Source organism: Ipomoea nil, unplaced genomic scaffold (assembly GCF_001879475.1).
Source record: "Ipomoea nil cultivar Tokyo-kokei standard unplaced genomic scaffold, Asagao_1.1 scaffold2480, whole genome shotgun sequence".
In the NCBI taxonomy this organism is placed as follows: domain Eukaryota; kingdom Viridiplantae; phylum Streptophyta; class Magnoliopsida; order Solanales; family Convolvulaceae; genus Ipomoea; species Ipomoea nil.
This window is the reverse complement of record NW_017618908.1, coordinates 489,020-510,660: the sequence shown is the minus strand read 5'-3', so window position 1 is coordinate 510,660 and position 21,641 is coordinate 489,020. Positions and strand designations below refer to the sequence as shown.

The following is a 21,641-nucleotide window of genomic DNA, read 5'->3' as shown; positions in this document are numbered from 1 at the left end:
TACTTGGAGGCATGTTTATGAAGTCTAGGATATAGTTTGACGAAATTGAAAAATATGGGTTATAAAAAAGAATGCCAAAATATATGGTGGGTTGAAATGACAAAATGCTAATGGGCCGTTTGGTTGGGTGTAGTTGAAATTCAATTACAACATAATTCTTTAACCACCCAAATTACAATGTTTGGTTGGAGAGAATTGCAATTTTCTCATTTTGATGAATTGCAATTCAATGGGAAAAATGAAAGGAAAAAAAAGAAGAAAATCACTTTTTTACCCTTGATTATTATTAATATTAGTATTACACAAAGACGTTTTAGTCTTTAGAATCGCGTTTTGGTGCGAATGGCGCGCCCATGAGCGAAATGCGAATAATCCTGCGTGCGCCACGTGTTCAGATGTAAGTGCGCCTATAGTTATAACTAGGTGCATTTGTAGGTGAAAGTAGGTGCACCCGATCAATGAATGTTAACAGTACAAGGCAAAATTACATGCACTTGTAAGTGAAAGTAGGTGCACCCGATCAATGAATGTTAACAAGGCAAAATTACATGCACTTGTAGGTGAAAGTAGATGCACCCGATAAATGAATGTTAACAAGGCAAAATTACATGCACTTGTAGGTGAAAGTATGTGTACTTGTAAGTGCAAGTAAAATGTTACAAGTGCATGTAAAATGTATTATAAGTGCAAGTAAAATTTACACTGAGCATCAATACTAAGTGCACCTGACGTTATAACTAGGTGCATCTATAGTCATAAGTAGTTGCACCTAGGTGCACGAAGGTTAACAAGGTAAAATTACTTGCACTTATAGGTGAAATAAAGTGCACTTGTAAGTGAATTTACCTGCACTTTTTACTTAAAAAAAGTGCACCAACTACTTGCACTTATAACACATTTACATGCACCAAAATTTGAGTTATTTACGAAAATGTCACCGCGTCATTTTTTTAAAATTACATCTGATTTGTTGATCTGGACACGTGGATGGTCAGCGTACATTCCTTTTTCTCTCCTGGGAGCCTATTCACAAAGGAGTGCGCCCCTTAGTCTTTATATGGCTCATTCCCAATAATTCTATTATTCCTTAACAAAATGTAATTTAAATTCCTACCTTATTTCATATTATCTTTTTTTTTTCACTGAATTAAAATTTCTTCCCCTATTTCTCATCGAATTAGAGTTTCTTCCCCCTAATTCCTTCTTACTAACCTAACGCATTGCAAATCTTGTTAAGTTTAAGTCTTTGGTGCTAATTACATTTTGCCCTTAGAAAAATAATTACGTAAAGCTGTGGTTTTGATTCTGTAGTTAATGATTGGAAAGCTCTAATTTTGGGTGTTTTTTTGACTGGGAAACGCCAGGGAGGAAGAGGGGTCCATCCACGTGGGTTCATCGGTCTTTCGATCATATCAATACTTCGAATCCCATAGAGCTCTGCGCACCATCTCGAAGAATTTGCAGACAGAAGATCAATCGTACTGCTCGAAAACCAGATTTTGCAATCGGGAGCTATGGTTTCCTTCAAGCTTTTATAGGTAATGGTTTGGCGCAGAGAAATAAGGGGTTAAGAATCAGCAATGAAAGGCGTCTTCTCGGCGCCCGGTGATTACATCTACTTCAAGTCTCAGGTCCCTCTTCATAAGATCCCTGTAAGTGTGTTGTCATCTGATTTATAAAAAAAGATGCCTTTTTACGTTGTGTTCGAATGTTTGAAATCTGGGATTTGTTCCCCTGATTCTTATCTCAATTGGGTATTCCTTTGTTTCTGTTTCTGGGCTGCCAGTTACTCCGTGATTATGCGAACTTGTTCTCAGGAATTTAATGTTTCGTTAATAAAGATGGCATCTTTAGGACACTGTTTTACTTATTTATGACTGAGCAGGTTTGCTTGTTTATAGAAATCATATCATTGGAACATTTGTACTCACTGTATCTTTGTATGAACTGAGCCTGTTGCAGTCATTCGAAGAGTGTGGTTAGCTCATAACTGTGTCTAATTTGTATAAGCTTCTCTAGTTATATCTTGCATCTGTGATCTGTCTGTAGAATTTGTTAAGCTTTTTGGAGTTCTCTTAGGTTCTGTGTATTTGGTCTTTCCATTTGTTAATGAAATAGTTTATCTGATAAGCTTTTGGTAGTGTCAAAAGAATGTTCCGTTTAGCAGTATCATGGTTTTTGTTTGTGGCATTCTGAACTTTTCCTCATTCTGAATATATGGCTAGATAAGTTCAAATTACAAAATTTGATGGCACTGGTGTGTGGACTTTTCATATGTGAATTCTGATAGTGAGCTCTCTATAATTTTGGTTTTATCATGCAAAAGATTGCGTTCATTTTGCCCGCTTTTAATCACAGATTGGGTCGAAGCAGTGGCGCTATTATGATTTTGGCCCTAAAGTGGTTCCTCCACTCATCTGTCTTCCTGGCATAGCGGGAACGGCTGATGTATATTACAAGCAGATCATGTCATTGTCCATGAAGGTAGTAATTTTGATGATGTCATAATTTGTTTTTGTCGTTGCATAACCTGCTTCTTCGTTCTTCTACAAACAGATCATGCCATTTGTCCATTGTTGCGTCTATATTTAGTATTTAGTATATGCACTACTGATCTGTCTGATGTTTCTTTCGATTGTTGAATATCAAACAGCTATGCTTAGAGGATTCCATACAAAGTGGAGAAAGATAAGTCCTTAATGAAAGTAATACCTGATGGGTAGATACTCTCAGCAGTTTTGAGTCTTTTTTCTAAATATCATTTATCTGAATCATAAAGTAATACGACCTCTTTAGAAATGATCCAAATTCCCTCAAGAATGTCGAGGAAAACTGAAATTAGGTTGGGCAGAAATAGGCGGTTTTACTGAAATTTATCTAGATATGTGGGATGATAAATGTCGGGTGAACTTAATAATCATCTAAATATGTGCTGAATGGAAATACTGTAAGTCCAATCCTTAGAAATGAATACTAATGGCGGTTAACCGAATCCCTGCAGGCCTGTAAGCGCAGGTGATTTATTTCAAAGATAAAAATTTCTCCTTTCTGTTTATATGTTTTATAAAATTTTCTATTGTACCATTTATACTTCTTGAGTTGGCTTTTTTTAATCTATGCGTATCTTTATTTGAAAGAAGCCAACACTTATAGTATTTCCGTTCAGGGTTATCGCGTGATTTCTGTTGATATTGCCCGTGCATGGAACCATCATGAATGGGTTCAAGCATTTGAGAAGTTTCTAGATGCTATTGATGTTCACCATGTAAGATTTCTCCGACCTTGGTTCTCTGTATCTTTTTCATCTTTCGAATGACATTTGAAGTCTCAGAGAAAACAATTTTTTTTTTTTTTGGTCATGTGAATCAAGTTGCACCGTCTCCTTTCTAAATGATACCTACTTGAGCTTTGATTGGCCTCTCGAGTTAAAAACCGCCTTTTCACTTTCACGTAACATAATGCACATATCACAATGATAACATGTAGTTATATATTAACTGTTTAACTGATCCAGCAATTTTTATTTGGATAGATACATCTATATGGTACAGCACTCGGAGGATTCTTAGCACAACTATTTGCTCAGCATCGTCCACGTCGTGTTAGGTCGTTGGTACTTTCAAACACTTTTTTGGAGACAACTAGTTTTGCTGCTGCTATGCCATGGGCTCCTGTGTAAGTTCCATGCTAATATCCACGAGTTTGAATTTATCGATCTTATGTTCACATTGGAATTGTATTGCAGACTATGATTTGAAGCCAATAAAATTGTCTGCTTTGACTGAAATCATATCCCAAATGAGTGTCTTATCGATTCATTTTGATTTTTGAATCCCATTGTACTAAGGAACTAACAGGAATTAAAATATATAGTTTCTGTTCCTAAATATAGCGCTTTAGTGCTGCTCAACGATGCTAAATTTGTTGTTATACACTACTAAAATAAAAAAGAGAAATTGTTTATGCACTTTCAGAATCTGATCTTTTTCGTGCATTGAAAGATAAGTTTTTTCTATTTTCGTTTCCTCGATGCAGTGTTGCTTGGACACCGTCTTTTCTACTGAAGCGGTATGTCCTGACTGGAATCAGGGATGTCCCGCAAGAACCTTTTATTGCAGATTCTGTGGATTTTGTTGTTTCCCAGGTAAAATTTTAAGCCGAACCATTTCAACAGTTCTGATTGGTTGGTCTTCTCGGGTGATCCTTCATAAGCACACGCATTTACACTATGAACGTCTGAGCTTTATATTTTGTGTAGGTTGAAGCACTCGCTAAAGATGACCTGGCATCCAGATTAACATTGACGGCAGATGCTGCATCAGTTGGACCTCTTCTCCTTCCAGATTCTTCTATCACCCTTATGGATGTACGGTTAGCTAAACGTTTCTATAGGTTACATTTCCACATATGAACATGCATTGGGTATCGATTATTGAACCCCCTCTCGTATGGAAAAATCAATCTGGCCAGCACTTTGCCCTTTAATTGGGCCCGGCCCGGTGCGAACGGGGATTAGTCTGACTGTCTGAGTATGGTACAGGCTTAAAGGTGCCTCCTACAGTTAGGGCCTACTCTGACCAAAAAAAAAAACGTGCATTGGGTTACAAATTTTGTGTTGAGAATGTTCTCGTTGCTTCCTATATAGCGAGATTATACTGTCATATGTTTTCTTTTATGCTAAATAGTGCTCGATATCTTATATGCTTTGAATATTGTATCTCATCTGTATTGAATTTTTTTTTTTTTTTTTTTTTTTTTTTTTATGGTACGTTTGCTGCTGCTTGAAGACGAATGATTACTGTGCGACCCCACAACAGCTCAAAGATCAAGTTAGAGAAAGGTACCCCGGTGCCCGACAAGCAATCTTGAAGACTGGAGGTGATTTTCCCTTTCTTTCTCGGCCCGATGAAGTGAACCTTCATCTTCAGGTATTGAAGTTTGTTTTCGAGGATGAGGTTTCAATCACTGGTAATAATAACGTTGAGTTACTCATTAAGTTTCCAATGGAACGAACAGCTACACCTGAGACGAGTTGGTGTTGAGGCACGACCAGACTTGGTTAGGAGCGTTCCCCGGGATGGCAATGGCGAAAGTTCGGATGGACCTAAAGACGAGAGAGGAGATTCTGATGATGGGTCAAAAGACGACGATGCTAATCACTCAGAAAGCCCTTCCCACACGGACGAACCACCGTTCGCTCCGGGAGGTACCGATCCACCATTGACACCACAAGGTACGCATTCTCATACACTAGCGAATCACTCGAGAATTTCCAAAAGCGAGCAACTTTCAAACGCGTTTTCTGAAACCGAGCTAAACATGGCATCTCGAGTCTTGTTACACTTCATCCATCGTCTGCTTCCCCTCTACCTCGGGGCATTTTGCGCTAATTCAAAGCATTGCTTGGAATTTAGAAACTTAGTATAGAGGAATTTCTTTGTAAATTATGGTTTTTTTTGTAGACACCAGAAATGGAAATTGAATGCTTGAGTTTGTGGTGGAAAGGTTCTTTTTAGTTGAGACAGCTATGCAATGTATCTGTGTACCTCCAGCTTCAAAATGTTCAATTTTGACATTGCTATCAGAAATTTTTAGTTGAAATTGCTACAAAAACACTCTCTTTGGGCTCGTGGACCAATTGGTTCGATTGATCACCTTAAAATCCTACTCCAATGCAGTCTTTTTGTCCTTTGGGGAGACTTTAATTGATTAGAGAAGATAAAGAATTCTCGTGCACAAAGTGTACAGATAGACATGACAATCTATATTTACCTTTTAAAAAGGCTAATTTTGATCTCTTGATCATGGTATTTTTCCATCCTCGATTTTTAAAAGCATGTTGTTTCTGGATCTAGAAAGTACCACTCTTTCCTCGATTTTTAAAAACATATTGTTTCTGGGTCTAGAAACTACCACTCTTTAGTATGAATAGAAGACTAAAAATGACATCTTTTTAATAGTCGATATTCAAATATGATAAAATAGAATAGTTAAACTAAAACTTATATTAACCCAATATTTTTATTTTCTTATCTGCAAGTGGGTGTTTCCAGAATTTAGCAGAATAGAATTATATCCATGAAGAGGATTAGAGTGATTAGCTTGGGACAGATGAGGATGAGATGGACATTTTTTGGATAATCTCTGAATATTACGCCTAGTCCTAATGGTTACATCACCTTAACGCGGGCGGTGGAAGACAATAAAACTACCATTTTCCCCTGTTTTCATATGCCTTTTGATTAGGTAATAGCTGTACGCAAATGCAAATGCAGTAACCGCCCAGGATTAAATTGTATTAATTTTTATGTTATATTTATTACAACTGTATCATAGTTCTATTTATTAATTAGGTGGTAGTATATTATTTAATAATTAATTATTTCTCCCAAAAGATTGAATTTTCAACTTTGGACCCCATAGCCTGACCCGATAGAGCATTTGGAAGGATATAAATCATGGTGACTCAATAGCTCGACAGACAAGGCTAAATGCCTTAATAATAATCAATTACTTTCTATAGGAATTGACCTTTTCTTGATAAAAGGAGAAGTTAAACGCTCAAATTATATAAATTTAGGCCAAACAAAATAAACTCAATCATTAACGAAAGATATAACCCTTGCTTACTAGGGTCATAACTCATAAGACGGAGTTTACTCACTGCACATCTTTAGGTAGTAGTTGTGAGTTTTGCTCGTCACAAAACCCAAAATAAAAAATAAAAAATAAAAAATAAAAAAAGTATAACCCAAGATGTGAATGATCATGACATGAAAAGACCAAATCATAATAAATAACATAAAATTCTACCGTTAAACTTTACGCGATTCCATTCTAGGATATGAATTGAATCAACCTAGCTTTGAACTTAATGTGAAAAGCCTCATGCTTAATTAAGAAAGTGGAATATAGTTAAACAGTCCTAATCAAAAAGAGATTAGATCTAAAAGACCAATGGGTGATAAACAACATTAAAAAGGTTGTAAATTAAAGGTATATATTATGAAGTCAAGGTTAATGCATGATAAACTTTAACACGACATACGGTGGGAAGAATTCTATTTTATTCAACTTAATTTTGTCTATGGTTAGTTATAAACGTCTTTATAAATAAATTAAATTAATTTATTTCAATGCAAGTTGATTAAGAAAATTAAGAAAGTGAAAATAGAGTGTTTAACATGTTGCTCCATCATATAGTCGTAACTGATCAATAACTGATTGAAAATCAAAATAACCTATTTTTTAAATAAAAAAATTTCATAACTTATGTTTATTGCACATCCCTATGTTTAAATGCCTAGTAAATTCCCATCCATCATCATAAGTAAACCAATCGAGAAAATCAAAATAACTAATTTTTTTTAACTTCATAACCAATACCTGAAAATTTTAATCGATTTGATTGTTAGTAATCATCGGTTACTCAATCGATCGACTATTTTTGTTCATGCTTACCCAAGATCTTCAAGAACAGGGTGAGATGCCGAGCAAAATTGTCAAAAACTTCGAAATTAAGAATATTGGTATTATAAAAAAGACGAACTAGTTTACATAACAATATGAAATTTTACAAATAGTTTAATCAATTAAACTCATCCTCAAAAGATGCTTAAATTAATTAAGTGCAAATTACATATTTAGAAACACTAGTAGCCGTTAATGTTGACCTAATGACCTGCGGGCTGATATGCCAAAGTTCAACATTGTTTTGTAACACGTCCTTGGTGTGTAGAAAACAACCAATACTAAATACATTGTAATTAGTTAAAAGTTAAGGTATATGTCAGGGGTGATGATATGATGTTGAATTGGATCAATAATCTATCTGTTTTAATTTGTGAATTGTCAAATCTATTTGTGCTCCTACACGTTAGGTTCCTTCCTCACGCGGCATGTATTCAACCCTTTAAATAGTTACTCTAAAGGTTTAAATTTCATTTTGACTTTTGTTCTTTGATTTACGAAAACGAAAAGTAAGTTGTCCATAGTTGATCGACTAATTAAGAATGTCAAAAGACATTAAGTTAAATTTAGAATTTTGTGATTACTAAGCTCATTGTCCAACCAACTCAGCAAGCTCATTGTCCAACCAACTCAGCTGATTTTGCCCTCGTATCAACTACTATTATACATGTATAGTAGATGCATTTTAGTTGAATGGGTATTTAATTAGAAAGTCGACTATTTTATGTCTGATTAGAGATAGTTACTAGGTTGAGTTATACTCAATCGACCTGATTTGAATTCAAACTCAACATTGATCAAGTCTGATTTTTCGTCAACTCATAACTGGTCTATGCCAAATAATGCTTCTTAAAGTGTTATCCAGAGTTAAAACTAATTTAAATATTGATTATTTTTATATCCAGTAACATAAATAAATTTGTCCATCTTGAGGACTTGAGGTTAATATGGTTGTAAAAAAAAAAAAAGATGGATATGTATATATATATATATATATATATATATATATATATATATATATATATATAGCATTCTGGACCTTTCTGGTAGGGATATGGATTAGAGGGTTGTAGGTGTAGTCAATGCATACGCTGTATTGTACACGTATGTATGAGAATACCGACCAAAGGGCGCGCATACATCGGAAAAAGTCAACAAATACGGTCTATTTCCGTACCAGATGCGTAAACGGACACCGTACGCATATCTTTTTTGAACGCCATTTTGGGATGGATTATATGAAATAAAATATGGTCTGTTATTAGTTAGAACAAATACAAATAATTATTAAAATTTTTAATCAATGCAATTTGATAATTATATATTTATTAGACTTTTAATATATAATTTAGACTCGTTGTTTTTGGTTCGTTACTTCGTTTACTACATCAAAGTCAAACTAATACTTAATCTTGTTAAATGTTTTAAATATGATATATAATTTTTAAATTGATGTTTGTGTTTGATAAAAAAAATTCATATAGTTATAAATGTATAAGTTTTATTGGATAAGATTGTAAGAATTGTGTTAATTAATAGAAATTAAATTATAAATAATTTGATTTTTTTAATTTAAAGGACAAGAGATTCTTGGAAAAGAATTGTCAATCACCTTTATCGCAAAAGGACTATCCTCGCCTCGAAATGTCCGAGCAATCCTCACTTAGCAACGTAACGATCTCAATTACAGGTGGAACAAACACTTCATGCCATCTGCTTACACCGTGACACACAGTGTTAGCTGGAGAATTTGCAATCGTTCTGTTATCAAATATGGCAAAGCACAATTTCCTAAATATTATGTTGGGGAGCGGGGGTGGGAGGGGGGGTGGGGGTGCGGTGGGGGGAGATACAGGTGTAGCTTCTCCCTTTTACCCATTTCACCACCCCCTCTAAGTCGAATTGCACTGCAACCTACATCTAACCTTTTTCTCGAGCTAAGTAATTCTCTTAAAAAAAACACTCATGAAATAATACAAATATAACTTAATACCCAGCATTTTGAGACAATTGAAACAATTACACGGGCGAATAAGCGGCTCTTAGCTTGTACTTTGCATTCAACTTTCCTTTGAGTAATTACAGTATATATTTAATTTCAAATCTAAATTAATTTCACATTCATCATCTTTTACATACATTACAAACGAGTAAAAGTCAAAATTTGTCGAATAGACTAATCTCATGCACCTACATCATCTCTTACATCATATTCATGCAATACTAGTGAATGCAAATGATTAAATCACATGAAATCAACATTTAATTTGTACCTAATAAACATTGCTTAGGCCTAAAGTTTACTATTCTTAGACCAATTTTTTTCAGTAGACCTGATTTTCCCCCATTAATGGCGTTTACCCATTTCTGAGCACTCAACCCCACAACTAATTTCCCAGAAATTTATGACTTTTACTGTCCATTTCAAAGCTTTCATTTATGTTGCACCAAAGACTTTATGTTGGTACACATTTTTATACAAATTATGAATTGAACCATTAATTGCTGCATGCTCACTGACTCTCTGCATTTATTTCACTTCCTACCAAATAACAATCCACATCAAACACTGCACCACTTGGCCCTACCACACTAATCTTGAACCGTTCACAACATCATTAATTTGATGTTGGGATGTTGTGAGATCACCACAGGAGAAGTTATAGGTTTGACTTTATGATGTTTATCCAAAAATGCAACTGATCCTAGTCAGACAAAGAGCCGTAATGAGGTAAATCTGCTTAGGTTGTAATTGTTCGATCAATTTAGCTAAGGTTACTCTCATAAAATTTATTCTATCATTATCCTGATAGGATGTAATCGAGTAAAGATGAACGTGCATTAACAATCAAAGCTCGAACCTCAAGTTAGTTTAAAAAATTAAATATCGAACTTAACTTAACTCAAGATTAAGTACGTTATTCGAGTTCGACTCGAAGAAACTCTAATTTTTTTCTAAGTACGTTATTCGAGTTCGACTCGAAGAAACTCTAATTTTTTTTTGGCTTACACTCGTATAGTAATTGGATCTGGTTTTATTTTATGAATATAATAATGTTAAGAAAATGAAAATCCAACCCACATGAATTCGTAATCTCCCACGTTGGATTTGGGTAGAATAATAAATGTCAACGTGAACTCCATATGACCATTTCCTCCAGTTCTGTTCTTTCCTTATTCTATTATTTCTAGAGGGTCGCTTTTCTTGCTCAACCATTTTCTGTCTGTAATATAAACCCAATCTTCAGTCTTGACTGCTTTACAATTCCAATTTCTATTCTTCATCTCACTGCGCCTTTCTAAGTCCTTTTCTTTGCCCCAAAGCAAAGCATATATAATAATTTCCAGACCCAAAAAGGTGATAATAACATACAGAAGAGGAGGAAGATCAGAGTTAAGATGAAGCTTGTTTGGTCGCCGGAAAATGCATCCAAAGCTTATATTGATACTGTGAAATCTGTAAGTTTTTGTAAGAAAGGGAAAAGATATCTTTTTTTTTCTTTTGGGTTATCTTGATGATGATGGGCTTATGATGTTTTGCTGTTATTTTGGGTGTAGTGTGAGCTGTTTCATGAATCTAGTGTGGCGGAGTTGATATCGGCGATGGCGGCGGGGTGGAATGCTCAGCTGATTGTGGAAGCGTGGTCGAAAGGAGGGGTGACGGCGACGAGCGTGGGGCTGGCGGTGGCGAGCCGCCACGCCGGAGGCAGGCACGTGTGTATACTCCCGGATCAAGAATCGAGAGAGGAGTACGCAGAAGCCATGCAGAAGGCGGGGATGTCGCCGGAGATAATTGTGGGAGAGCCGGAGGAGGCCATGGAGGGGCTGGCGGGGATTGATTTCCTGGTCGTGGATTGCCGGAGAAATGACTTTTCGAGATTACTGAGGGTGGCGAAGCTAGGCCACGGCGGCGCTGTACTGATATGCAAGAATGCTAGCTCAAGGGTGGCTGCGGATTTCCGGTGGCGGAGCGTCCTCGACGGAAATTCAAGAATTGTCCGCTCCGTTTTTTTGCCGGTGGGGAAGGGGCTGGACATGGCACACGTGGGAGCCACCGGTAGCGGCGGCAGAAAGGGAGAAAGCAGGTGGATCAGACATTTCGACAAGGAATCCGGTGAAGAATTTCTTTTCAGAAAATGAATCTTTGCCCCTTTGGTGAGCATCATCTCAACTGGATGCAATCATATATTTATTCGTTCTTTTTTATAATTTTATTTTCATAGTTTCAGCTATGTATATAATATTATAACATAAATTAAGAAAATGAAAGAATTTTCTGCTTCCCAGAAGGGTAGTTTTAGTTGCAGAAATGCAAAACCATATGTAAAATCTTCAAGTTTTATTATTTTTTTTTAATGAATTTTGCAGCAAGCAAGCAATAGATTCAAAACCAATACCAATTACAAATGTATAAAAATGTCCAGTGAAAAGCTCACACCAAAAAAGTCAATAGACAGCTCTTATGGAGAGTCGAATTTAAAACTTCGTGATTACCAGGCCAACTGTTCGACTAATTTGGTGGAACACAAGTTGCTACTGACAGTTAAACTGTGGGCTTTGCAATTCACAACTATTACAAGTGTTTCTAAATTAGGGCTATATATATATATATGTATCTATAACTATCCATGTGGTGGGAAAATGGTGACTTCTACTTCCCCTTTAGAGACAAGTTATGGTTGCCAGAAATACCTGTAGAGCTTAAAGCATGAGTTTCTCAGTGCATTTTATCAATGTTATGAACATAGAGATCACAGAAAGAGATCGATGATGAAGTTCCATATCCATACCTGTGTTTGGGAAGAACGATTTTGCGCCTAATTCATAAACCTGTAAAATCAATCAATCCCAACTATCCCGGCTTCTTCTCATAGCCTTCTTCTGGGAAAGAGCCTTCTTGCTGTCAAGGCGTTTACGCTCCCCAGCTGCAGCTCTTTGAGTTGTGGAGAAGAATGGAAGGTAAGGAAAGAAAGAGGGGGTCAATTGTCGGGCTATAGTTATAACTCAAGTGCAATGCAGTCTTAGGAAAGTTGACAAAGCTAAAATTTCGCAATCCCATGGAAGAAACAGTAATGGCGAAGACGGGGCAAGTGAACTCTTACAACTTTGCAATTCTTTTCACTTGCTCTTCTGATGGAGGTGGTGGGACATACGAAGCAGCATCGATGATGGCCTGCAATTGTACACTCCATTACAACTAACTCTGTAGTGGTTATAGAAGCAATTCTAGCGTCTAACACATGATCTGTGACCATCAAGAATGTTTTTGTTTTTTTTTTGCCATTTCTGACCAGATGGTAAAGCTAATTTAGAACCGTACAACGCAGAAAAGTTTCCAACTAGTACCTGTAATTTACTCAAAGCATCTTCAATGTTACCCCTGAAACAATGATAGCATCTAATTAGTTGAATTAGGCAGTGATTAAGGAGAAAGAGGCCATTTAATGGGAAGCGGTTTACTTTTGTGTTCGGGTCTTGGTAGAAGAAATCACAAGCTCTCCATCTTTATTGATCCGATTCTTTTCCTGTTTAAACCCAAAGATAAGATAAATAGTGGTAAGCAAGTTTTCACATGAAAAGGCCACCATTAGCAAACTGGTCTAATGAGCAGAAAGTGGTTGCTTAGATTTGCAGAGTAATTACAGAACCAAAAACCTTTAAAGACAAATCATCTAACATTACTGAAACATTATAGTTACTGTCAATGCTCTAGGAACGCACAATTTGCCGAGTTATCTTACTGTGACCTGAAGCCATATCCATAAACAGACTATCCGCCTAATACTCTTTTCTTTGCCTTCAATTTCATTGGAACTCAATTTTAAATTCAAGGTTTCAACTAAATATTACCGGAAGTATGAAGCTACTTTCTAAGAAAAGCTAGGCAACCAGAAAGGCACGATTCTATCCCTATGGAACTGCAGTAAGAAACTCAAGTGAATCGAGGGTGTTCTCCAATCCTAATGAATCTAAAGCAACTTTAACAAGCAATCATGGCCTATTATCCTATGTACATATCCACCTACTAGTCTACTACCCTTTTCATTCAAACGACAATCTAAATTCTGAAATAAAGGAAATAACAACTGACCGTTTGGATAATCCTCTCCCTAACCCTTTCACTTAACCAATGTGCATTTTGAACATTGAACCGCATATCCACCTTGGTATTAACTGCAAATAGGAAAAAGGAATCAACCTACGAAAAAAGAAAGGGATGGATAATTTAAAGCAATATTTTCTTCTAATTTAGCTACCAGAGACCTTTGTTGACGTTTTGACCTCCCGGGCCGCTACTTCTAGCAAAGTTGACAGTAACATGATCTAGATTCACAATAAGAAAAACAAGAAAAGATATTAGATTTGTCCTGTGACTTAGAGTGAAGTACTAGAACAATGCCGGCCATGAAGCAATGCTAAGGTGTTGCAGCCAATTTTTTCCTCCAAATGAACTTCTGCTTCCACTTTCCTTCAGCAGTTTTGTTTTCCCCTTAACTGTTCTCACTATTTCTGTACACTATGCTCCAATCATTTTTCTAAACTAAAAAGTTCAAATGGTACCAATGTCAGACTGAACATCGCAGGCACTATAAGTTAAATTTGATTTAGGAAAGTATAGCGCGATGATGATGCTGGAAAATCCCCAATTTAATCGACTTACAGAGTTGATTTTCGTTTGGATAATTGCTTAAATGAACAAAAACAGAAAGGGGGATTTAAATGGGAGGTATACCGATTGTGATTTTAGGGATAGGTTCATTCCCGGCGGATTGAGCCCGCTCCGTGGCTTCATATATGAGCTGCTGAACCTGAGCCATCCTAGCCGGCGACTTCTTCCCGTCGTCATCGCTTCCGTCGTGTGCCTTGCACAGGACGGGAGAGTAGTAGATGGTGCGCAAGACGAGGAGAGAGCTCGAACCAATGGTTCTCGGTCGCAGCGGCGCGTGGGCAAAACGTGCTGTAAGTAAAGATATCTGTGGCCGGAATATTCCCCGTGAAAGTACGCTCGTCGTGGCTCTCATTGCTGCCATTTCCGCCTCAAATTCAAAGCCCAATAGTGTCTGGACTGTGTCTCTTCTCAGGGGCTTGTTTATTTACAGAAATGTTCTTCATTTTTAATTTCTTGAAATTTTCTTTCAAATATTGATTTAACTCCACTATTTCAAAATATAAAATATTTAAAATTGAATTTTTTATATAAGAAAAATATAAATAGACTTGACAATAACTAATATAAAATATAAAATTATTACTATAGACCAAAGTCAATCTTGCATGCATATATATAACTAATATATTATGTAGGTTTCGTCAATAAATTATGTGCTGTAAATAAATTAAAAACACATAATATATACTTATAGTCATAATATATTAACTCAAACACATTATTATTAAATATCATTTCAAAACAAGATCCAGTGAAACATAATATAATTTGCCTCGTGAAGATGTCGCCAATTATCTAGCTAATAGATCTGTCAATTCATGAACTTTATATAACATGAAAAATTATGATCTTACAATAGTAAAAAATACTGGATGTCTAAAACGATCATACTAGAAAATGAAGATTCAATTGACCAACATCAAGACTATACTTTCTAGTTTCTATACCATGAACGCTACAAGAGACATATTTCAACAATGTAAATTTTAGTTTCCACTTTGGTATATAATGTCCCAGTTAAGTAACTAGTGCATTTTGCCATCTGCTAGCTTTATTCACACACTAATGGGACCGTCTCGCGCCTCTTTTGTCCTCTTTCCTTGTTGCAGTTGATGAGAAGCTCTGGTTCAGGTTCACACTTGGCTGCTCATTCTGAAATGTTCCGTCTCCATAGATGGGTCTCGTGCTACTAGACTGAGGCACTCTCTCTGTTGAAGGAAGCGCCCAACCTCCCCTGCTTGCCACTCCATTCTGAGCATTGCTTCCATCTCCTAGCACATAGATACAAAAGATAGAAATCTGGTGTCAATACACTCGTATTGAGACAGACATGGACAAAATGCATATTCCATTATGGTGTTATATAGCTTGCAGGAGGCAAAAGCACAACACGATGTTCTGGATCATAAACCACTATATCATCAATTCCATGTGACACCATGTATTCAAGTTCACACCCCCAAATAAAAAAGAACACAGAGTACAAATATTGTAAAGGCAAGGAGAAAAAATTACTCCATGATTTAATACACTCACCAATAGCACCGTTGGCATTCAACCCCTCGCTCCAACTAGGAAGATGCATTTTAGCTTTCCCCTTCCAATCTTCCTCAAAACTTGAGAGTTCATCTAGATGGTTAATTTTCAAGTTAGAATCTCATGAATCATTTGGATACCAAAAGAGACCAAGGAAAAACTGACAGACATATACCTTCATTAAGGTTGTGCAAAGTTTGCATTGTATCCACTCTACCATCTGGATTCAGTTTCCGCATGACAGAATGACCCTATATTCATACATTGTTTTAATCTATCAGATTCTACAGGCATCACATCTGCATTTATACAGGAAAGTATTAAAAGTGCCCAAGGTCAAAAACACACCTTATCATGGATCCCCCTTGAAATCTTATGGCGTGCTTGACCAGTTGCTGAATTAGCTTCTTTACTTTCTTCAAATGCCAACTATAAATCCGTACAACCAAAGTAGGGAATCAAATAAAGTACAAAAAAAAAAGTATTCAGAATAAACTTAAGTATTTAAAGCCTAATAGATTTACATACTCCATCACTCCCTGTCCTCCTGGTTCTAGATGAAGTATAATATGCACCATTAGCCCCGCCATAGGTAACAGTTGAACTCTGGAATGTGAAACTTTGTCCCTGGGGCTGTGGTTGAAAATGTTGCATCTGCCTCTGCCCAAACTCATTCCCATAGTGAATATGCTTCCTCCTCCGCTCTATCATAATATAATAATACAATAAGAACCCATCATGGACTCCACAAGGAAACAAAATAGAGAATTGGAGGAAAGAGAGAAGAGGAGAAAAACGAAAATATAGAAAAATACTAGCAACCTTCAGATTCATCATCTGGGTCCTCAACAAAAGGCTCTTCACTCAATCTTCCATGCTTTCTTGGATTTCCTTCCATAGTGGTTCTTTCCTTCTCTTCGGTTTCATCATCAGAATTTAATTCTTCAATTATAGGCCCCCGAGATGCAGTGCGTTGCGGGAGCTGCTGCTGTTCAAGGAATCCAGTTGGACGTGAGTCCATAAATTGACTTCCATTAGGCCCAAAAATCCCTGAATTAGGAAATCCAGCTACACGAGAGCCCATAAATTGACTTCCATTAGGCCCAAAAATCCCTGGATTAGGAAATCCAGGTAGATTTGGGCCCACATTCGGACCAAAAAAGCTCGACTCAAACAAGCCCCCAAATGGTTGTGTGAAGAATGGGTCATCAAAAGGATCTCTCCCGCCAAAAAAGCTTGACATTAAACTTCTATGATCTCCAAAACTACCAAAAGGGTTACCAAAGCCAAAGAAAGGATCTCTTCCTCCCTCCATTTCACCTTTGATCAATCTGAAAAGTTAGTAGGTGCCATCAATCATTGACGTGAAGTTTAATAATCTGAAAGCACAAAAAGGTGCAAAAAATAAATAAAGCACATCAACATAGCATCAAAGGATGTAGGTAAACAGAATACCACTAAGTACTCAATGAAACTGATTATACAAGTACTAAAAAAGAAAGAAAACAAGATCACACCACAATTAATACAAAGACACATACTACTCCAAAACAAGCATATGATTACTAAAAAAATCATACAAAGACACTTATTTCTTTAAATGCACTCATTAAAATTCACTACGAGGTAATAATCATTGGCCTCGACATGGTTGTAGAAGGTGGTAGGTGCCTACTGTTAGAGTAAAGGGCCGAGAACAGAAAGGTAAGGAGAGAAAAAGTCAATCTGGAATTTCAGATTTCAAAAAGAAAGAAAAGAAAACAAGGGACCAAAAATTTCCCTCCGGCAAGAAGATATCTTGGCCAACTGCTAGAGCTTTCTTACTGCCTAGGAGAAGGTCTTCATTTATACCCTATTACAAGGTTTAAATTTTAATTGTAGAAATTAAGCAACAATCATGTTAAATAATAATTGCAGATTTTCCTTGAAATATGCCTTAATTGTAACTGCTGCATGATTTGGGGTTGATTGATTAATTGTTACCATCCTTGTTCTGACTTTCCTTCTTCTTTCGTGGGTACACTATCCACTTATTAGTGTCTTTATCACCTACACTGCCTATATATACACACACATACACACACACGCACACATATTTTGCTTTCATTTAAAGATCAATTAATTATTATTATAATTAATAAATTCTTTTACTTAAACAATAAGTAACTAAAGTAGTAAAGCCCTAGGCCCCAAATCGCAAAGTAAAAATGAAAAACGAACTTGGCAAACTCTAAGTCTGCCTCTTCGGTCTCCACACCACACCCGACGAACACACCACACCCGGCGAACAGCGAGCTCTGAGCATCGAACAGCCAATGTCTAGCGGCAACTGCAAGCGGGAGTCGATGACTAGACTATGGCGTGCTACTGCGCATCTGCAATGACCATTGTCTGTCAATGGGATGGCTTCAACAACGATGCGACGATCAGCGATGGACGATGAGTGCCATGGGCAATGTTGAAAAAATCGCTAGGCGCCGATTAATCGACGCCTAGGCGCGATTTTTGCAACACTGGCCATGGGTGGTGACTTCTCCGCTCAGCTAGCTCAGGTTTCTCCATTTCTCTGCTCTACTTGGCAATTTGGGGCTTAGATTTTGATTTCTGCTGTGTGTTGTTTGCCCTAGCAATTTTAGCTATGTTTCGCTCAAAACGAGCGAAGCGAAGCAAAGCTAAGGAAAGAACTCACCTGAGTAGCCGCCTAGGACAACTAAACGGCCAATTAAATAGGCAACTATAGCCTTATGCATCTTGACCTATGGGCGCCTAGCACCTAGTCAACACCTAAGCCGAATTTTGCCACATTTAGCCTCAACAAGGGTTCATACAACATCCAGTCCTGTATGAACTAACCACAAACCGATGTATAATTAACTTTTTAAGACAGCTTATCCTCTGTGACTAATCACCAATTGACAGACCAATAACTTCCAAGATAATCATTCCACCACATACCCTTCAACTAGATCTAGACTACTCAATTTGTGCTCCCCAATCTTTCAAATGAATGCACCTTAACAAACCCCATAGCACCTGCATCAATTTACTTACTTATCCTACTTCCACAATCCTAAAACTCTACCAGCCCTGAAATTATAGTGTGCTCCACTAGCTGCAACAATGTTTCGCAACATAAACATGCAACCATGCATCTACACAACATACAACGATCCAGAACCCAAAATTTACGATCAGCTAACCAGTTAAGCTCGATCAATTTTCCTTAAGCATTCTCGATCCTTCAAAATCGATCAACACAAACCAAACATCATCTATTCCCATAACAAAAACGCTAGGAATTATTTCATAACCCTCCGGTACCTTGATACATCCAAAATTTAATAGAACGGGACAAAAATCCATACACGCATGTGACTCAGGCAATAAAGCAAAATAAAACCAGTAATCTACGATCTCGTACCAACAATAATACAGAAATTATGGAATGCAAATAGGCCACAGGAAATTAAGGAAACTGAAAATTAAGACGCAACAAAATATTAATAAAAGTAAAGCTAGAAGAGAACAAAGTAGATACCTGTCCTGTCGACGAGAGAGTGAAAAGGGAAGCTCAGCAATGGAGAAAACTTGAAGCCTTAGTTAGCGAAGAGTTACGGATTGCCGACTTTATGCAGGGAACTTTCTAGTACAATGTAGTCTATGGCGGTTCAGTACGCATGCGGGCACGTCCATTCCTATATATATGGGCTGGGCTTTGTATTGGGCTTCTGAGAATTCAAACTATGACTAAGTTGGGCTTTTAGATAGGATATATTAGTCTTTTCTAGGCTGATTTTCGTGTGGATTGAACCCATCAGATTTGAATTTGGGCTTTTTATCAACAATTTGTTTCCAATTTAAATCAACTCACTCTCTCCGCAAATTATTATGTGGACCCTAGTCCACATAGTACTATGTGAATCATTAAAAAATATATATTATTTGTATACTGAATTTACCTTATACAAAATAATGTATATTTAGTTAAAACGATGAAAACAATTGACCTTATTTAGTTAAATCGTACCAAATTTTACTATAGTTTTTGGGTGCTTGGTACATAAACATTATGAGAGCTGAAACATGTAAAAGATAATGCTAGACCTAACTAGTATACTTTCATAATTGGATATCTTACATCTACCCCACAAAGCAAAAGAAAGCACATAATCATTCATCAACCAAACATTGCAATATAAAGTTATTCCATTATACTAATTAATGCTCTCTATGTGTGTATGTACATCAGCATATGCATATATAATAGTATTATATTTTTGAATGACTAGAGGAATTTGTTGCTATAATTCGAGGGTATATATTGAGTAAACTGACTCTTGTGTAATAGCTCATAAAATATCATAAAAGATAGATCGCATTAAAAATATCATGTCCAATTAGTTTGACCGAAAAGGTATTGACAAAAATTGAACTCATGACTTTACGAGAATTATGCTCCTCTCATTCAACTATCACATTTCAAGGCAGCTATAGGCCCCCACTAGAGGACAAACCTAGACCACAAAATCATTGACACCATCATAGTATTTGATATGAGTTCTACTACATGTATTTCCTAATCTTACTTTCTAAATTTTACTCCTTGATGCGACGAGTTCTGATAAATTATTTTTTATGTGGATCCCAATACAAATATTTACATCAAAAATTTTATGTGTGAAAATATAAGTTAGAAGTACAAAATTAGAGTACACTTAGCCTTTTCCATTTGATATACTCCGTAACTCACTATACTTACCAATTATATGTATAAATAAAAAGAATGAAAAGGGATGGCGTAAGTAATAAGAAATAACAGGGTGACAGCTGGTAGAGAATCTAAGACATGAATGACATGACATCACCATTAACGGGGGACTATTTCGTCAGACGTTGACATTTGACCCAAAAGATCCAATCCCATCAATCCTCTTCCGTCCGGACAGTTAGTCCGTTAATTAAACGGAGTTTTTCATTCTCCGTCAACATACATGCATGCATACTACGGAGTGTGATAAATCAAAATAATGCGCCCAAAATCTTATAATTAATTACTAGAGTAATCTTTATTATAAATTACTTTTATACATTTCCAAGATGTAAGTCATATTAGCCGAGCTGGTCAAGTAATTAGTTTGATAATCATAATGTGAAAGTTGATTATTAACCTTCATGGTTTGAGTTAATGTTCTAATTACCGTTGACTATATACATGTAAAAAAAATCTTATTCTTACCAATTGTTAATCTATAAGACTATAACACAAATATATATATCTAAAACCCAACAAGAATCGTTAGTTATGTTATTATAGAAAAATACTATTTTCTTCTTTTAAAATTACTCTCTCGCATGACACTACTCTACTCATGAATCTTTAAAAAGAAAAAAATCCTTTTTTTTTATGGACTAACCATAAATTGATGAATTCAAACATGAATTATTTAATAACGTAATAATTAAATATAAATGTTTTTTAATAAAATATTGCATATATATGTACTAGATTTGGTCAAAGTAGGTGTAACAGGATTACTAGACTACAAGAAAATAAAGTAAATGGTAGCTCCTCAACTTGGCATGAAATACATATATATATAAACACACAATGACAAAAAAGGACAAGTAATATATACATACACCATGTGGTGTGGTGAATGTAGACTGGAATTTTGTATTGTATGATGACTAGATGATGATTGGAGGTGTTATTACATTTAATTTGTATTACCATTGAAATAAACATATACTGTATTATTATTATTATTATTATTATTATTATTATTATTATTATTATTATTTGTTATTATTTCTAAAAAAGAAATATATTAAAAAAAACATGCATACTTAATTGATGTTAATTGACATATGGTCCCAATTCTCAGCACATGTGACCCTAGGCTATAACTATCTACTTGTAACCTATTTTACTTTTGGGTGGTGATAAAAACTCGCAATCATTGTA

General features: G+C 36.0%; 4 protein-coding genes and 1 long non-coding RNA gene across 7 annotated transcripts; 2 read left to right on the top strand and 3 right to left on the bottom strand.

The window, feature by feature from the left end:
- The first annotated feature begins 1,330 nt into the window (after positions 1–1,330).
- On the top strand, positions 1,331–5,581 carry LOC109153092 (maspardin). 2 transcript variants are annotated; one of them, XM_019300858.1, is made up of 8 exons: positions 1,332–1,652; positions 2,359–2,484; positions 3,167–3,265; positions 3,533–3,675; positions 4,036–4,144; positions 4,259–4,366; positions 4,788–4,928; positions 5,017–5,581. In XM_019300858.1, the coding sequence occupies exons 1-8, from the start codon at positions 1,581–1,583 to the stop codon at positions 5,425–5,427; spliced, it is 1,209 nt and encodes a 402-aa protein (XP_019156403.1). In that variant the 5' UTR covers positions 1,332–1,580; the 3' UTR covers positions 5,428–5,581. The 2 variants fall into 2 exon arrangements, with proteins under 2 accessions (XP_019156404.1, XP_019156403.1); XM_019300859.1 differs by lacking the exon at positions 2,359–2,484 and having other exon boundaries at positions 1,331–1,652.
- LOC109153096 lies at positions 2,241–18,170 on the bottom strand. The gene is made up of 3 exons (XR_002049461.1): positions 17,624–18,170; positions 7,462–7,468; positions 2,241–2,254 (listed from the first exon to the last, which is right to left on the bottom strand). It is a non-coding gene; the product is annotated as an uncharacterized LOC109153096 (long non-coding RNA).
- LOC109153095 lies at positions 10,716–11,770 on the top strand. The gene is made up of 2 exons (XM_019300863.1): positions 10,716–10,929; positions 11,029–11,770. Exons 1-2 carry the CDS (start codon positions 10,870–10,872, stop codon positions 11,608–11,610), a joined length of 642 nt encoding a protein of 213 aa, XP_019156408.1. The 5' UTR covers positions 10,716–10,869; the 3' UTR covers positions 11,611–11,770.
- On the bottom strand, positions 11,903–14,544 carry LOC109153094 (peptidyl-tRNA hydrolase ICT1, mitochondrial). The gene is made up of 8 exons (XM_019300862.1): positions 14,204–14,544; positions 13,735–13,794; positions 13,562–13,644; positions 12,931–12,995; positions 12,817–12,850; positions 12,573–12,643; positions 12,261–12,403; positions 11,903–12,162 (listed from the first exon to the last, which is right to left on the bottom strand). The coding sequence occupies exons 1-7, from the start codon at positions 14,499–14,501 to the stop codon at positions 12,313–12,315; spliced, it is 702 nt and encodes a 233-aa protein (XP_019156407.1). The 5' UTR covers positions 14,502–14,544; the 3' UTR covers positions 11,903–12,162; positions 12,261–12,312.
- LOC109153093 lies at positions 15,005–19,321 on the bottom strand. 2 transcript variants are annotated; one of them, XM_019300860.1, is made up of 7 exons: positions 19,219–19,321; positions 16,499–17,006; positions 16,205–16,380; positions 16,025–16,105; positions 15,852–15,927; positions 15,677–15,769; positions 15,005–15,411 (listed from the first exon to the last, which is right to left on the bottom strand). In XM_019300860.1, exons 2-7 carry the CDS (start codon positions 16,989–16,991, stop codon positions 15,203–15,205), a joined length of 1,128 nt encoding a protein of 375 aa, XP_019156405.1. In that variant the 5' UTR covers positions 16,992–17,006; positions 19,219–19,321; the 3' UTR covers positions 15,005–15,202. The 2 variants fall into 2 exon arrangements, with proteins under 2 accessions (XP_019156405.1, XP_019156406.1); XM_019300861.1 differs by having other exon boundaries at positions 16,499–17,007; positions 19,215–19,273.
- Positions 19,322–21,641: the final 2,320 nt, after the last annotated feature.

What these genes read in the sequence shown, in the direction of transcription:
- LOC109153092 (XM_019300858.1), top strand. Translation starts at nt 1,581, where the DNA reads ATGAAAGGCGTCTTCTCGGCGCCCGGTGATTACATCTACTTCAAGTCT. An exon ending in TGGATTTTGTTGTTTCCCAG is followed by an intron (nt 4,145 to 4,258) that starts GTAAAATTTTAA and finishes TATTTTGTGTAG; the next exon opens with GTTGAAGCACTCGCTAAAGA. An exon ending in AAGTGAACCTTCATCTTCAG is followed by an intron (nt 4,929 to 5,016) that starts GTATTGAAGTTT and finishes TGGAACGAACAG; the next exon opens with CTACACCTGAGACGAGTTGG.
- LOC109153095 (XM_019300863.1), top strand. Translation starts at nt 10,870, where the DNA reads ATGAAGCTTGTTTGGTCGCCGGAAAATGCATCCAAAGCTTATATTGAT. An exon ending in ATATTGATACTGTGAAATCT is followed by an intron (nt 10,930 to 11,028) that starts GTAAGTTTTTGT and finishes TTTTGGGTGTAG; the next exon opens with TGTGAGCTGTTTCATGAATC.
- LOC109153094 (XM_019300862.1), bottom strand. Translation starts at nt 14,501, where the DNA reads ATGGCAGCAATGAGAGCCACGACGAGCGTACTTTCACGGGGAATATTC. An exon ending in AGGTCAAAACGTCAACAAAG is followed by an intron (nt 13,645 to 13,734) that starts GTCTCTGGTAGC and finishes TCCTATTTGCAG; the next exon opens with TTAATACCAAGGTGGATATG. An exon ending in GTGAAAAGAATTGCAAAGTT is followed by an intron (nt 12,404 to 12,572) that starts GTAAGAGTTCAC and finishes CACAACTCAAAG; the next exon opens with AGCTGCAGCTGGGGAGCGTA.
- LOC109153093 (XM_019300860.1), bottom strand. Translation starts at nt 16,991, where the DNA reads ATGGAGGGAGGAAGAGATCCTTTCTTTGGCTTTGGTAACCCTTTTGGT. An exon ending in CCCAGATGATGAATCTGAAG is followed by an intron (nt 16,381 to 16,498) that starts GTTGCTAGTATT and finishes ATATTATGATAG; the next exon opens with AGCGGAGGAGGAAGCATATT. An exon ending in CAAGGGGGATCCATGATAAG is followed by an intron (nt 15,928 to 16,024) that starts GTGTGTTTTTGA and finishes GTATGAATATAG; the next exon opens with GGTCATTCTGTCATGCGGAA.